This window comes from Neofelis nebulosa, chromosome 10 (assembly GCF_028018385.1).
Source record: "Neofelis nebulosa isolate mNeoNeb1 chromosome 10, mNeoNeb1.pri, whole genome shotgun sequence".
NCBI classification, from domain to species: Eukaryota; Metazoa; Chordata; class Mammalia; order Carnivora; family Felidae; genus Neofelis; species Neofelis nebulosa.
Window position 1 is genome coordinate 30,634,090 of NC_080791.1, and position 13,076 is coordinate 30,647,165.

Consider the following 13,076-nt stretch of genomic DNA (forward strand, 5'->3'; position numbering starts at 1 on the left):
TGTATAAGACATTCACTTTAGATCTAAACACAAATGGGCTTAAAGGATGGGAAAAGATATTCTGTGCAAATAGTAACCAAAAGATAAAATAGAATTTAAGTCAAAAACTGTTACGAGAGACAAAGAATGCCAGTTTATATTGGTAAAAAGATGAGTTGATCAAGAAGATATAATAATTACAAATGTGTACATCAGACGTCTGAGCCTCATAATATATGAAGCAAAAATTGACAGGATTGAGGGAGAAATATTTTTACAATAATAATTGGAAATTTCAGTGTCCACTTTCAGTAATGGATAGACAAGATAGAAGATCAATAAGGAAATTTAGGACTTGAACAACATTATGAACCAATGGGACCTAATGGACATATACAGAGCACTGCACTCAGTAACAGCAGAATACACATTTGTCACAAGTACATGTGGAATATTCTCTAGGATTGACCATATGTTAAGCCAAAAAAGTATTAATTAAAAAAAAACATATGAAGTATCTTTTCTAATCACAATGGAATGAAACTAGAAAGAAGTAACTGAAAGAAACTAGGAAATTCACAAATACATGGAAATTAACACACCTTAACCAGTGGATCAAAGAAGTTACAAAGCAAACCTTGAGATAAATGAAAACATACCCAAATTTATGGGATTCAGAGAAAGAAGTACTAAAGGCTAGAATACTTCAGATTTCAAAAAATAAAGGTATAAAATCAATAACAATGTTACACCTTAAGGAACTGGGAAAAGGAGAATAAACTAAACCCCAAACTAGCAGAACATAGGAAATTATAAAGATTAGAGCAGAAATTAATAAAAAAGAAAATTAGAAAAACAATAGAAAATAAATGAAAAAAGTATCTTCTTTGAAGAGCTAAACAGAATTGGCAAAGTTTAATTAGATTGACTAAGGAAAAAAGAAGGTTTGAATTACTAAAATCAGAAAGGAAAGTAGGGGGTGCAACAGTTTCAGTTTCTTAAAAAAACTGACCATGCAGCAACATACAGTGGAACACTTGTACTCTTGGGTATTTATTCCAGAGAAAAGGAAACGTGTTTATAGAAAAAGCTGTATACATGTATTCACAGTAGTTTTATTTGCAATAGCCCCAAAGTGGAAACCACCTAGGTATCTTATAACAGATGAGTGGTTAAACAGTGGTATGTCCATACCATGGAATACTACTGAGCAATGGAAAGAAATGAACTATCATTGTACCCAAGTTGGATTCAAAAGGGCATTATGCTGAATGAAAAAAAGTCAATCTCAAAAGATCATCTATGATATATTTCCATTTATATATATTATATATCTCTAAATGACAGAATTATGGAGATAGAACCAGATTAGTGGTTGCTAGGGGTAACAGATGGTGTTGGGAGTAGATGTGATCGAAAAGGGTAGCATGAGGGAGATCTTTGTGATGATGGAATAGTGCTGTATCTTAATTGCAGTGGTGTTTATAGGAATCTTCACATGTGATAAAGTGACATAGAACCATACACATTTATTCTACACATGTCAGTTTTTGGTTTTGATATTGTGGGGAATTATGTAAGATATGACCAATGGGAAAATGTGGGTAAAAGTTATACTGAATTTTAATGACCACATACTGAAACCATAATATATTTGAGACTTACCATACCTGCCTCTAGAGGAGAGTCTTAAATTTGGTTAAGAGGTTTTGAATAGAAACAGACAACTACACCTATCTTAGATCCTTTCTAAGTCCAAGATTCAATAATATGTTTCTAGGCAGGATGAAGAAGTGCCCACATTATAGCTCTGTGAGAAAATGGAATTCAACTAAATGATGCTTTGGAAAGCTCAAGTCAAGGAAATACAATATAGAATACAAAAAATGCACTTTGATTTATTCAGCAAACACTTTTCAGTTACCTACTAAATATCATTCAGTCATGGAATTGAAGATGTAAAGATGAAGAAACATGATACTTGTTCTTTAAAAATTTTTTTAATGTTTATTTTATTTTTAAGAGAGAGAGAGTGTGAGCAGGGGAGGGGTAGAGAGAGGGAGACAGAATCTGAAGCAGGCTCCAGGCTCTGAGCTGTCAGCACAGAGCCCGACGCAGGGCTCGAACTCACAAACTATGAGATCATGACCTGAGCCGAAGTCGGATGCTTAACCAACTGAGCCACCCAGGCACCCCTGAAACTTGTTCTTTAAACTAGAGTGTGAGCTCCATGAGAACATAGATTTTTATTTGCTTTATTCATGTAATCATGGGTAATGTTTAGGCCAGGATCTGGCACACAATAGGTGCTAAGTAAAAATTGCTGAATCAATGGATTATCCTAAAAAGCTTAGAGTCTGATAGACAAGCCAAGATAGGTAAGAAAATAAATAGGGACAACATGTAATAGATGCTATCACAGACTTTCCCCCTTTTTCTCCTTTCAAAAAACCCTTTGTTCAGTCTTAAGTAATGCAATCACTGTGTGGGTATTCTGCTAGTACTGGAGTTAGGTATGTGCAAAATTAAACTTCAGGGCTGGCTTCCAGACCCCATTTCTACTGGTTCTGTCAGAGTCTTACCCTCAGGTGGGGATAGTGTTCCAGCTGAGTCACTGTGATACCTTCAAGAGTTGGGTTTGTTCCAGCCCTCACAGCACTGTTCTTTTACACACGGTATTGCTATACAGTTAGCCCTTGAAGAACAAGGGGCTAAGAGGTGCTCCGCCCCTGCAGTTGAAAATCCTAGAACTTTTGACTCCACCAAAACTTAACTATGAATAGCCTACTGTCGACAGAAGCCTTACCTATAACATACACAGTCGTTTAACACAAATTTTGTTATGTTGATTGTATTATATGCTGTATTATTACAATAAAGTAAGCTGGAGAAAAGAAAATGTTAAAACCATAAGATAAAGTACACTTACAGTACTGTATGTATATTTAAAACATCTTCCATAAGTGGGCTGGCAGGGGCTGGGACAGAGGGTGGCAGCAGTGAGCCTGGCCCTGGGGTGACACTGTTCCTTAGCTTGGTGGTCTCTGCTCAGCATTGGCAGCGGCTGGGCAGCCCACAGGCACTGGGAGTGTCCTGGAGGTGCCGTATAGCTGCCCCAGCTGCCTGGAGTATATGGCTGGCTATAGCTAGCAGCAGCTGTGGCCTCTGGGAGGCTGCCAGGATGCATCAGTGCTGGGCCAGGAGGGACCAGCGGCAGCTCCAGTGCAGCCCAGAGCCCTCTGGGCATGTTCTTCCGCTCCAGCCCAGTTCCTCCTGCCTGCCAGCCCTGGGCATTCTACTGGACCACCCTGTTGGCACATGGGGTGACCTGCAGCCCTATCTAGTACCAGGGGTCCGGGGCTGCAGATGGCCTCTGTGGGCGTCCCTGCCTGGGTTCTCAGAGGGCAGCAGGCGCAACTTCTGTGCCAGTCTCTTCGATTCTTCTGTGGAGACTAGGGTGGGCAGTTGTCAATAAATCTTATGTGGCTTTTGCTGTCCACTCTTAAAAACCCACCTAAAAATGGGTCTGTGCAGTTCAAACCCATGTTGTTCAAGGGTCATCTGTATTTTAAAGTAGGGATCTGGGTTAGTGAGGATGGGTAAATGAGGCGGTATAGAATACTTGTAAATTTAAGACTTGTTTAAGAATGGAAGGAGAATTTTGAGGGAGGACTCTCAGCGGGACCACCTCACACCCTGGGCCCAGCTGTCGTGAATCATCACTTGGGCTAGAACTTCACTTGATTGTAGCGGTCCTCTGTTGTTGAATTTTCTTGGGACATCCAGGACTGGCACAAGCAGCTGTCTGTGAAAACTTACCCAGGGTCGTTGGGCAGTAGAGGGTCAGACCAAGCCTTTATTAAGGAGTATAGAGCACTCACTTCTTTGCTGCAGAGTAGAGGGATTAAAGAGGTGATTATTTCCATTATCTGGGGCATGTTCCTTTAGCTTCTTTTAGGTGGTAAGAAACAAATTGGCTTATTTCACTCTAGAGGCTTATTGTAAAGAATGTGTCTCAGTTGGCCTTCATGAAAATTTGACATTGTTGCAGACACTAGAGTAACTTCAGTGGTACCTCTTTGTCTTCCAGTTCATTTGTTACCAACTGTAGTGTTTCCACCATTTTGATAGCTAATCTTTCACTCTACTTCCACTCAGTTTCTTGGGTGACTATGCACTCTCTAATTCATTCTTAATTTCTCTCAGCAGGAAAGGGTCAAGTTGGGTTGTCCAATTATTTATTATCCAGTTGGACAAAGCTCTCATGAGTTACCTCAAAGGCTCCTTAGATGGCCTCTCAGTTGGAAGCTGATTACTTGTCATAGTTCTTTGTAACCAGAATCTTATTTTCTCATCATCTAAACTATGGTGATCATACTGAAAGAACTGTCTATGGTCATTTCCTTAGAAGGAACATGTGTGTCCTTGGTAGATATTCAGAGCATCATTTATTACTCTTTATCAGTGGGTCACTGGGAGCTTTCAGACTAAAGGAGATGTAGAAATTGCTGCAGATACACAGGGTATATTTCTGGTTTCCAAAAGGAATAGCCCATGGCTAACCAAAACAAAATCAAATTATCTTTACTTGTCCTGGTTCAACAACCTTTTATAGAAATCATTGTTTTAGATACTAATAGCAACTCAGGTGTACATATTATATTTCTGATTTTTATCCCTTTTAGTTTTTTTTTAATGGATTTTGCTATAACTAATGAAGTCTTACTAAATAAGAAAGGATCAAATGTATACTTGGAACTATGCATGAAACTGAACCATTAAATATGATTAAAAATGGGAAAAGAATAGATTGTTGTGACCTTCATCCCACCTAATGATTCAAGGTGTTAGAAAAAAAGCAGCTTAGAGTACACATCTTTGCACATTTTCTTTATCTGGGATAGTAAGTAAGCTAAGAACCAGAGACCTTAATGAGGATTTTTTTTTTAAAAGATTTTATTTTTAAGTAATCTCTACACTCAACATGGGGTTTTGAACTTACAACCCCAAGATCAAGAGTTGTATGTTCCACCGACTGAGCCGGCTAGGCACCCCATTAATGAGGGTTTTATATATGAAGGCCTTCTTTGGGGAATGCATATTTTTCTAGAGGCCAGGTAGCTGAAGAATGACATTTTGTGAGTGGTCAGTCTACTACTTGATCTTCTCCAAGAAAATTAGTAAGACATTTTGAGACCACAATAAACTAGTTTTTAAAAAAAAAATTTTTTTTAACGTTTATTTATTTTTGAGACAGAGACAGAGCATGAATGGGGGAAGGACAGAGAGAGAGGGAGACACAGAATCGGAAGCAGGCTCCAGGCTCTGAGCCATCAGCCCAGAGCCCGACGCGGGGCTTGAACTCATGGACCACGAGATCGTGACCTGAGCTGATGTCGGACGTTTAACCGACTGAGCCACCCAGGCGCCCCACAATAAACTAGTTTTAATGTTTGTTGAAACACATAGAGAGTCAAAGCTAGTTTGAAAGGGATTACCACACAGTTGGTATATCCTGATTTCATCAGTGGCTTCATTCAACTTAGCTTCATGAAAATTACTTTATTATTTTTCTCATTTTACTAAAAACTAGTGAAAACTTTTTAATGGATGGGAATCACTGGGTTGCATGGTTAATATTGCACGGTGGTCTCTTAGCTGGTTGGGCCATACCAGAGAGTGTCATGCCATCCTGAAGGGGAGAGCACCTGGCCGTGAGTCTGTGCCATATCAAATCCACCAAGAGTGCTGTTGCCGGGTAGGAAGCCTTAGAGGGGAGGAGAGTTGCAGGAGGCAGGAGTGACAAGAAGACCCGGGTGGGTCTGGATGAAGGATGTTGACAGGATTAATAATGACTCTGAGCAAAAAGAAAATTCTTTTTTTTTTTTTTGGGACAGAGAGAGACAGAGCATGAACGGGGGAGGAGCAGAGAGAGAGGGAGACACAGAATCGGAAACAGGCTCCAGGCTCCGAGCCATCAGCCCAGAGCCTGACGCGGGGCTCGAACTCACGGACCGCGAGATCGTGACCTGGCTGAAGTCGGACGCTTAACCGACTGCGCCACCCAGGCGCCCCTAAAAAAGAAAATTCTTAAAGGAAGAGTCTTTAAAGCCCCAAGGCCATTTTGTTCTGGAACTAAGAAAGAAAATGAATTCTTAGGACTCTTCTCTCAGTTCATTCCAGTGAGGTCAGACTGAGAAAGAAAGCAACTTGCTCTATCTAAGAGATTTTGTTTTGGAATATAATATTTTTCTATCCTCTGTGGTAAGTGATTGTAGCCTATTTAGAAGGGAAAAATCTGAGCTCAGTTGGAGAGTTCTCTGCTATTTTAGAGTTATGTTGTCTCTGATTTTACTTTATTTTTTTTCCTTCAGGTTGCTTGATTGGGGCTGTGAATCTCAAATCCAGCAACCGAACCCCAGTGGTACAAGAATTTGAAAGTAAGTACAAGGGAGAGACCACTAGGAGAATAGGCGCCATCTAACGGACACTTGGTAGTCTTACAACCAACTGAGGACAAACACACACACTGTAGTGCCAGAGATGTTCAGGTGGGTGGCCCCTTGGCAGTGCATTTGGTGTACAGGTGGGTCAGTACAACACTGCTTCAGCAGGCCAACAGGGAACTCTGCAGCTTTTACATGGGCTAAAATCCGATTTCTGCTCTGGCTTTATACGTATACCACAAAGAATTTTCATATATATAAGCAGAGTATTAAGGGGGAATGTGTATTCTATTTAGTAAAAGTCCTTGCTAATCATATGTATTATTTTTCTGGCTAAAATGTATCTTTTGTTAAGGTCACTTGGATCCTGGAGATAGGTAGATTTGTAACCTGCATGAAAGACGTCTCTAAAATTTGTGATAACTTGCAGGGTCTGGGTACACAAATGATTGTAAAATTGTTTCACATCCTCTGAGAGTTCTTTTCTTCTTCTTCTTCTTCTTCTTCTTCTTCTTCTTCTGCTCATTAGGTGTGGAACTCTCTTGTATCATTACGGATTCACAGACAAATGACCCCAGGATTGAATGGAAGAAAATTCAAGATGACCGAACTGCATATGTGTTTTTTGACAACAGAATCCAGGGTATGGCCCTCTAATCCCTTCCTTTGTCCACAAGGTCCAGGCATGTACTTGTGGCCAGAGACTTTCCTCTGACTGGTCCTGCATCTGTAGCAAGGATTGGTTTCTTTTTTTGTTTGTTTCACTTATAGAAAACTCAAACGTAGAAAAGTAATGAGAATAGTGTATTGAACCTCCCCATCCCTGTCATCCAGCTTTAACAAGTATCACCTCTTTAGTGAGGATTTAAGTCTGTCTGCCCATCCTGTTGGAGTATCAGAGTGAACATTTTGTTAGGCCATCCTCTTATCACAGTCCATGACATTTGTGATACAAGCTGCATGAGTTAATCAGAAAGATCACGTGGAGCAGCAGGGAGACAAGTATTTACTGAGCACCTACTATGTGCCACACTTCCCATGTTGAGAAAGCGTTTGCTAGAACAGAGGTCAGCATAGGGTGTTCTCGGGTTGCATGAAGTAGGGGCAGGGTGGGTGGTGGGGAAGGCTTCCCAGAAGTGACATCTAGACAAGGTGATGAAGCTGGGTAACCAGTGAGGGGCTGGTGAAGAGGGGTGGATAAAGGTGTTGGGCAAGAAAGAGTGTTGTATATAAAGATGTGGAAGCAAAAAGCAGCTTGGCTCAGGGAAACTGCAAGTTCTCCACCATAGCTGGGACTTAGGGAGGGGAGAGAGGAGGGATTCTCCACAGATGGGAAGGCATGCCAGGGACAGGCAAGAATGAGGGTCCATAAAGATTTTTAGGAGGAAAGTGTCATGATTTCATTTACACTTCAGGAAGACTGACTTGCCTGCCTTGTAGAGAAGAGATTGGAGAGGGAAACTCAGAGCAGAAGTGCTAATTCTGAATTTTTTGCATATTGCAGAAGGGAGTTGCTAATGGCCTGAGCTAAGGTCAAGGCAGTGTAGAGAGAGATGAGGAGGGGTTGCTAAGGGCTGGCTGTGGCAAGGGAGGGAGAAGGAGGAATTACAGATGAATACCATGGGACCTTCCCTTCACTCTGACAGGAGGGACATGGTAGACATGAGGGACAAATGCAGCAACTTCTAAAGGCTGGCTTCGGAGTTGTCAGAGAACCTGCTAGTTGAGGCTTCAGAGGAGAATGGAGATTTTGTGGAAACAGCCTAATCTCAGTCTTCCTGCTTTGGGTCCCCAATATCATCAGGAGTGATAGGCTTTTAAATATCATTTTTTCCCTCACCAGTGTCTCCCCCACCTCTTAATTTTGAAGAGATGGAAATATTTTTCCCAGAAAACAAGTCCATTTTCTCTGGCAACTTAGGCTGCTGCTGATAAACCCTGTACACGCACTGGTGATCATCAGAAAAACCAAGTAGGAATTTTCTTAAAGCACTTCTGTTTCTGGGAATTAAACACTCTTAGCCAGAGGGAGGGGGAAGGTATTTACACACAAAATATGAAGGCTGGAGGAAAACTTGAATCTGCTTGGTCTCTCCTCTTGCCTCAGTTCAGGTCTGTGCTAAAAACATCCTGATAGATCTTTAAAAATTTTATTATTGAAGTATGGGTGAAATACAGTGTTCTATTAGGTTCAAATATACAGCCTAGTGATTAGACAAATCTGTACCTGACTCAGGCTCACTGCAAAAAGTGTAGTCACTGTACATGACTACAATATCACTGATGATGTTCCCTATGTTGTACTTTTTATCTCTGTGACTTACTTATTTTATAACTGGAATTTTGTGCCTCTTAATTCCCTTCACCTCACCCTCTTCCCCTCCAGCAACCACCAGTTTGTTCTCTGTATTTATTAATCTGTTTGTTTTTTTTCTATTGTTTTGTTTTTTAGATTCCACATGTAAGTGAAATCATATGGTACTTGTCTTTCTCTGTCTGACCTCACTTCACTTAGCATAATACCCTGTAGGCCCATCCATGTTGTCACAAATGGCAAAATCTCATTCTTTTTTATGGTTGAATAATATTCTCAATAATACACACACACACACACACACACACACACACCCATATCTTTGATAGATTTTTATTTACTAATTTCTTAAATTGTTTAAATTCTAATCCTCTACTGAGGGCTGCTGAATAACAAACCTTCCTATAAGAAAATACCTTTGGAATGTTCATCCTTTGCAATAAGCATTTTGCTGTTTTTATTATATTATGGTAAATCCTTCCTGTTCTTGCCACCATTCAGCAGGTTTAGTAATAATTAGTTTCTATGTTTGTGTCATTTTCCTCCTAACTCCTTCCCTTATTTGTCATTCTTTAGGTTCTTCATGCTTCTTTGAAAGAGTTACCATCTTTTTGTGCTTTAAATGTTTTAAAAATTAAGATACAATTTGTATAGTATAAAACTCATACTTTTAAAGTGTATACTTCAGTAGTTGTTAGTATATTCAACAAAGATATATATCTCTCACCACCATCAAATTCCAGAACACCTTCACCAGCCTCCAGAGAAACTACATGTTTATTAGCAGTTACTCCCCTCCCCTTTATCCCCTCCTCCTGGCAGCCAGTAATCTCCTTTGTCTCTGTGGATTTGCCTGTTGTGGACACTTCATAGAAATGGAGTCTTACAGTGTGTGGTCCTTTGTGACTTCTTTGACTTAGCATATTGTTTTCAAGGTTCATCCACATTGTAGCATGTGTCACTACTGCATTCCTTTTTATATGGAAGAATATTCCATTGTAAGTAGGCTACTTTTTAAAATCCATTTATCATTGATGTACATTTGGGTTGTTTCCAGTTTTTGGCTATTATCAATAATGCTGCTGTGGGTATTCATGTAGACATAATGGTTTTTGTGTAAATATAAGTTTTCATTTGGGGAAGATAAATGACCAAAAGTATAATTGCTAGGTAATATGGTAGTTGCATGTATAGTTGTTGTTGTCGTTGTTGTTTTTAAGAACTTGCCAAACTCTATTCCAAAGTGGCTACACCATTTTACATCCCTTTAGCAGTCTATTTCCCCACATCCTCACTAACACTTGTAATTGTTCATCTTTTCAGTTCTGCCCTATGTGGGCGTGAAGTGGTATCTCATTGTGGTGACTAATGATTTCGAGCATCTTTTCATGTTCTTAGTGGACATTTGTATATTTTCTTTGGAGAAATGTCTACTCAAATCCTTCATCCATTTTTAACTAGGTTATTTGTCTAATTATTTTTGAGTTGCAAATTCTTTATATATTCTGGATACTAGCCCTTTGTCAGATTCATGATTTGTAAATACTTTCTCCAATTCAGTGGGTTGTCTTTTCAAAATTTGCATGTGTCCTTTGAAGCACAGAAGTGTTTAAATTTTTTATGAAAGTCCAATGAAGGCCAATGTAACGTTTTTTATCCTTATGGTTTTGGTACCATTTCTAAGAAATCATTGCTTAATCCCAGGTCATGATGATTTATGTCGATGTTTTTTTCCTAAGAGTCATACTGTTAACTCTTACAGAAAGGTCTTTGTTGTGTATGGTGTGAGGTAGGGGTCCAATTTCATTCTCTGGCATGTGGATATCCAGTTATCCCACCACCATTTATGAATACTGGTTGTTTTTTAATGTTGTTTGTTTGATTTTTTTCTCTTTAAATGGGGAATCCTGGCTGGGAATGATGAAGAGGAAATGAGGTCCCTGCTTTAACAACAAAGACACATGTAATGAGTCCTCTTACACACCAGGTACTATTTTGCTGCTCAGTGTCCTCAGTTCATCTCTGTTGTAGAGGAGCAGAAACAAAATCCAGTCTGAAATCTCCTAATTGAGGCATTAAATGCTGGCTCCAGAAGCCACCTTCTTTAAGTGGCAAAGATGTTCTTACTTTTTATTTTTATTTTTTAAAGTTTTTATCTTTTTATTTATATTGAGAGATTGAGAGCAAGTGGGGGAGGGGTGGAGAGAGAGGGAGAGAGAGAATCCAAGCAGGCTCCACACTGTCAGCACAGAGCCGGACATGGGGCTCGAACTGCCAACCATGAGATCCTGACCTGAGCCAAAATCAAGAGTCAGATGCTTAACTGACTGAGCCACCCAGGCTACCCCCAAAATGTTTTTAAACAGTTTTTTGGTGTGTTCTGTTTCCTCTTTTCTATAGGAGATTTGGCAGGTCGTGCAGAATTATTGGGTAAAACGTCTTTAAGGATCTGGAATGTAACCCGGACAGACTCAGCCCTTTATCGCTGTGAAGTGGTTGCTCGAAATGACCGCAAAGAAATTGATGAGATTGTCATTGAGTTAACTGTGCAAGGTAGTAACTCACATGAAGTTAAAACATGTTCTCCCTTTCAGGCCTCATGAGTCTGTCTATTAAAAAAAAAAAAAAAAAGGATTGGGGAAGGGGAAAAAAGAATAAAGATCAGCTCTTTCTTTCTTTCTTTCTAGAGCTACATCCCAGGGGGTATTGCAGGACTTGCAGAGCTTGGACTGAGTCGGGGTGGAAGGTGAGAAGGGAAGTGGAACTCCTGCCACTCCCCTCCACCAGCTGTAGGAGGTGCTCCTCAGGGAGATGGAGGCATTAAAAATGCATTGTGGGACTATATGTGGGGGGTGAGCTGTGAGGCAGATGCAGTGGCAGATCAGAGCCTGCAGGCAGGATGTGGGGATGGCAGTGGTGCAGGAATCTCCTGGCTGGTTTTCCTGGTTTTGGAGATTTATTGTGGGCTTTGATAAGAAGCCATGTTGCTGATTTTAAACCCCAACCTGTGTTTCTCCCACAGTGAAGCCGGTACCTCCTGTGTGCAGAGTACCAAAGGCTGTACCCGTGGGCAAGACAGCCACGCTGCAGTGCCAGGAGAGTGAGGGCTTCCCCCGGCCTCACTACAGCTGGTATCGCAATGACGTGCCGCTGCCCACAGATTCCAGAGCCAATCCCAGATTTCGAAACTCCTCTTTTCTCTTAAACTCTGAAACAGGCACTCTGGTAAGATCTCTTCTCAGAGGTGAGGATAGAAACGTCTTTATTGGGGAAGGGATTCCTATTGTGGAAAGAGCACTTATTGAGAGAGACGATGAGCTTTATAACACAGGAGCTAAAAACCCATAATGTTGGAGATTCTGTGGGAAAAATGAACCTCCCCTTCTTTCTATAAACAAGTTCTAAGGGGATAAAATAAAGGGAAACCTGGAGAATAAAGTGTGATTATGCGATTATGAAGGGATAGTAAACAAATGTAATGGGTGGATGATGTTAGGGTCCTGATATGAATAACCAATTATAAAAATCATGAGACAATCAGGGAAATTGGATTACTGGCTGGATATTTGATTAAGGAATTGTTAGTTGCTTTAGGTACGATCATGGTATTGTTACAATGTTAAGAAGCTCTTGTCTTTTAGAGATACATACTGAAGTATTTATGGATAAAATGTGTCTAGAATTTTCTTCAAAATGACCTAGTGGTGGTGGTGGGAAGTGGGTGGGGGGAGAGACGAAGTAAGATTGGTCATGTGCAGAAGACAGAATTGCCCTCAGCAGCATCTCACCGAGCTTTTACCACAGCTACATCTCCTGATCTGTGGTGTATCTAATGTAGCCACAAGCAGGTTATACTAGGATCCTCTGTATTTTTTTTTTTTCCAACGTTTTTTTTTTTTTTTTTTTTTTTTTTGGGACAGAGAGAGACAGAGCATGAACGGGGGAGGGGCAGAGAGAGAGGGAGACACAGAATCGGAAACAGGCTCCAGGCTCTGAGCCATCAGCCCAGAGCCTGACGCGGGGCTCGAACTCACGGACCGCGAGATCGTGACCTGGCTGAAGTCGGACGCTTAACCGACTGCGCCACCGAGGCGCCCCTAGGATCCTCTGTATTTGTATTGCCCAAGTGTTGCCTGAGAAACAGTCATTATCAGAGAGTCCCTTTCCCTGAATAAAAGTAAAGCTCACATTGCATTCTGAATGTTATTAGGCTTTGATGTCTCCAGAAACCTAATGGGATCTCATTGTTCAGGAGCTCTTGGGCAAGACTTGGGAAAAAATTATCGGGGAAGAACCTGGACACTAACCAGGAAACCAAAAGGAAACTAAGAGCAAAT

General features: G+C 40.6%; 1 protein-coding gene across 2 annotated transcripts in view; it reads left to right on the plus strand.

Annotated features, from left to right (window-relative positions):
- Nucleotides 1-13,076, plus strand: part of JAM3 (junctional adhesion molecule 3) — a 123,676-nt gene that overhangs the window by 105,961 nt on the left and 4,639 nt on the right. For both annotated transcript variants that reach the window (XM_058687373.1, XM_058687372.1), the window contains 4 exons: nt 6,354-6,419; nt 6,955-7,068; nt 11,140-11,292; nt 11,762-11,964. In XM_058687373.1, coding sequence (XP_058543356.1) covers nt 6,354-6,419; nt 6,955-7,068; nt 11,140-11,292; nt 11,762-11,964 — 536 coding nt within the window. The remainder of the gene's footprint in view (nt 1-6,353; nt 6,420-6,954; nt 7,069-11,139; nt 11,293-11,761; nt 11,965-13,076) is intronic.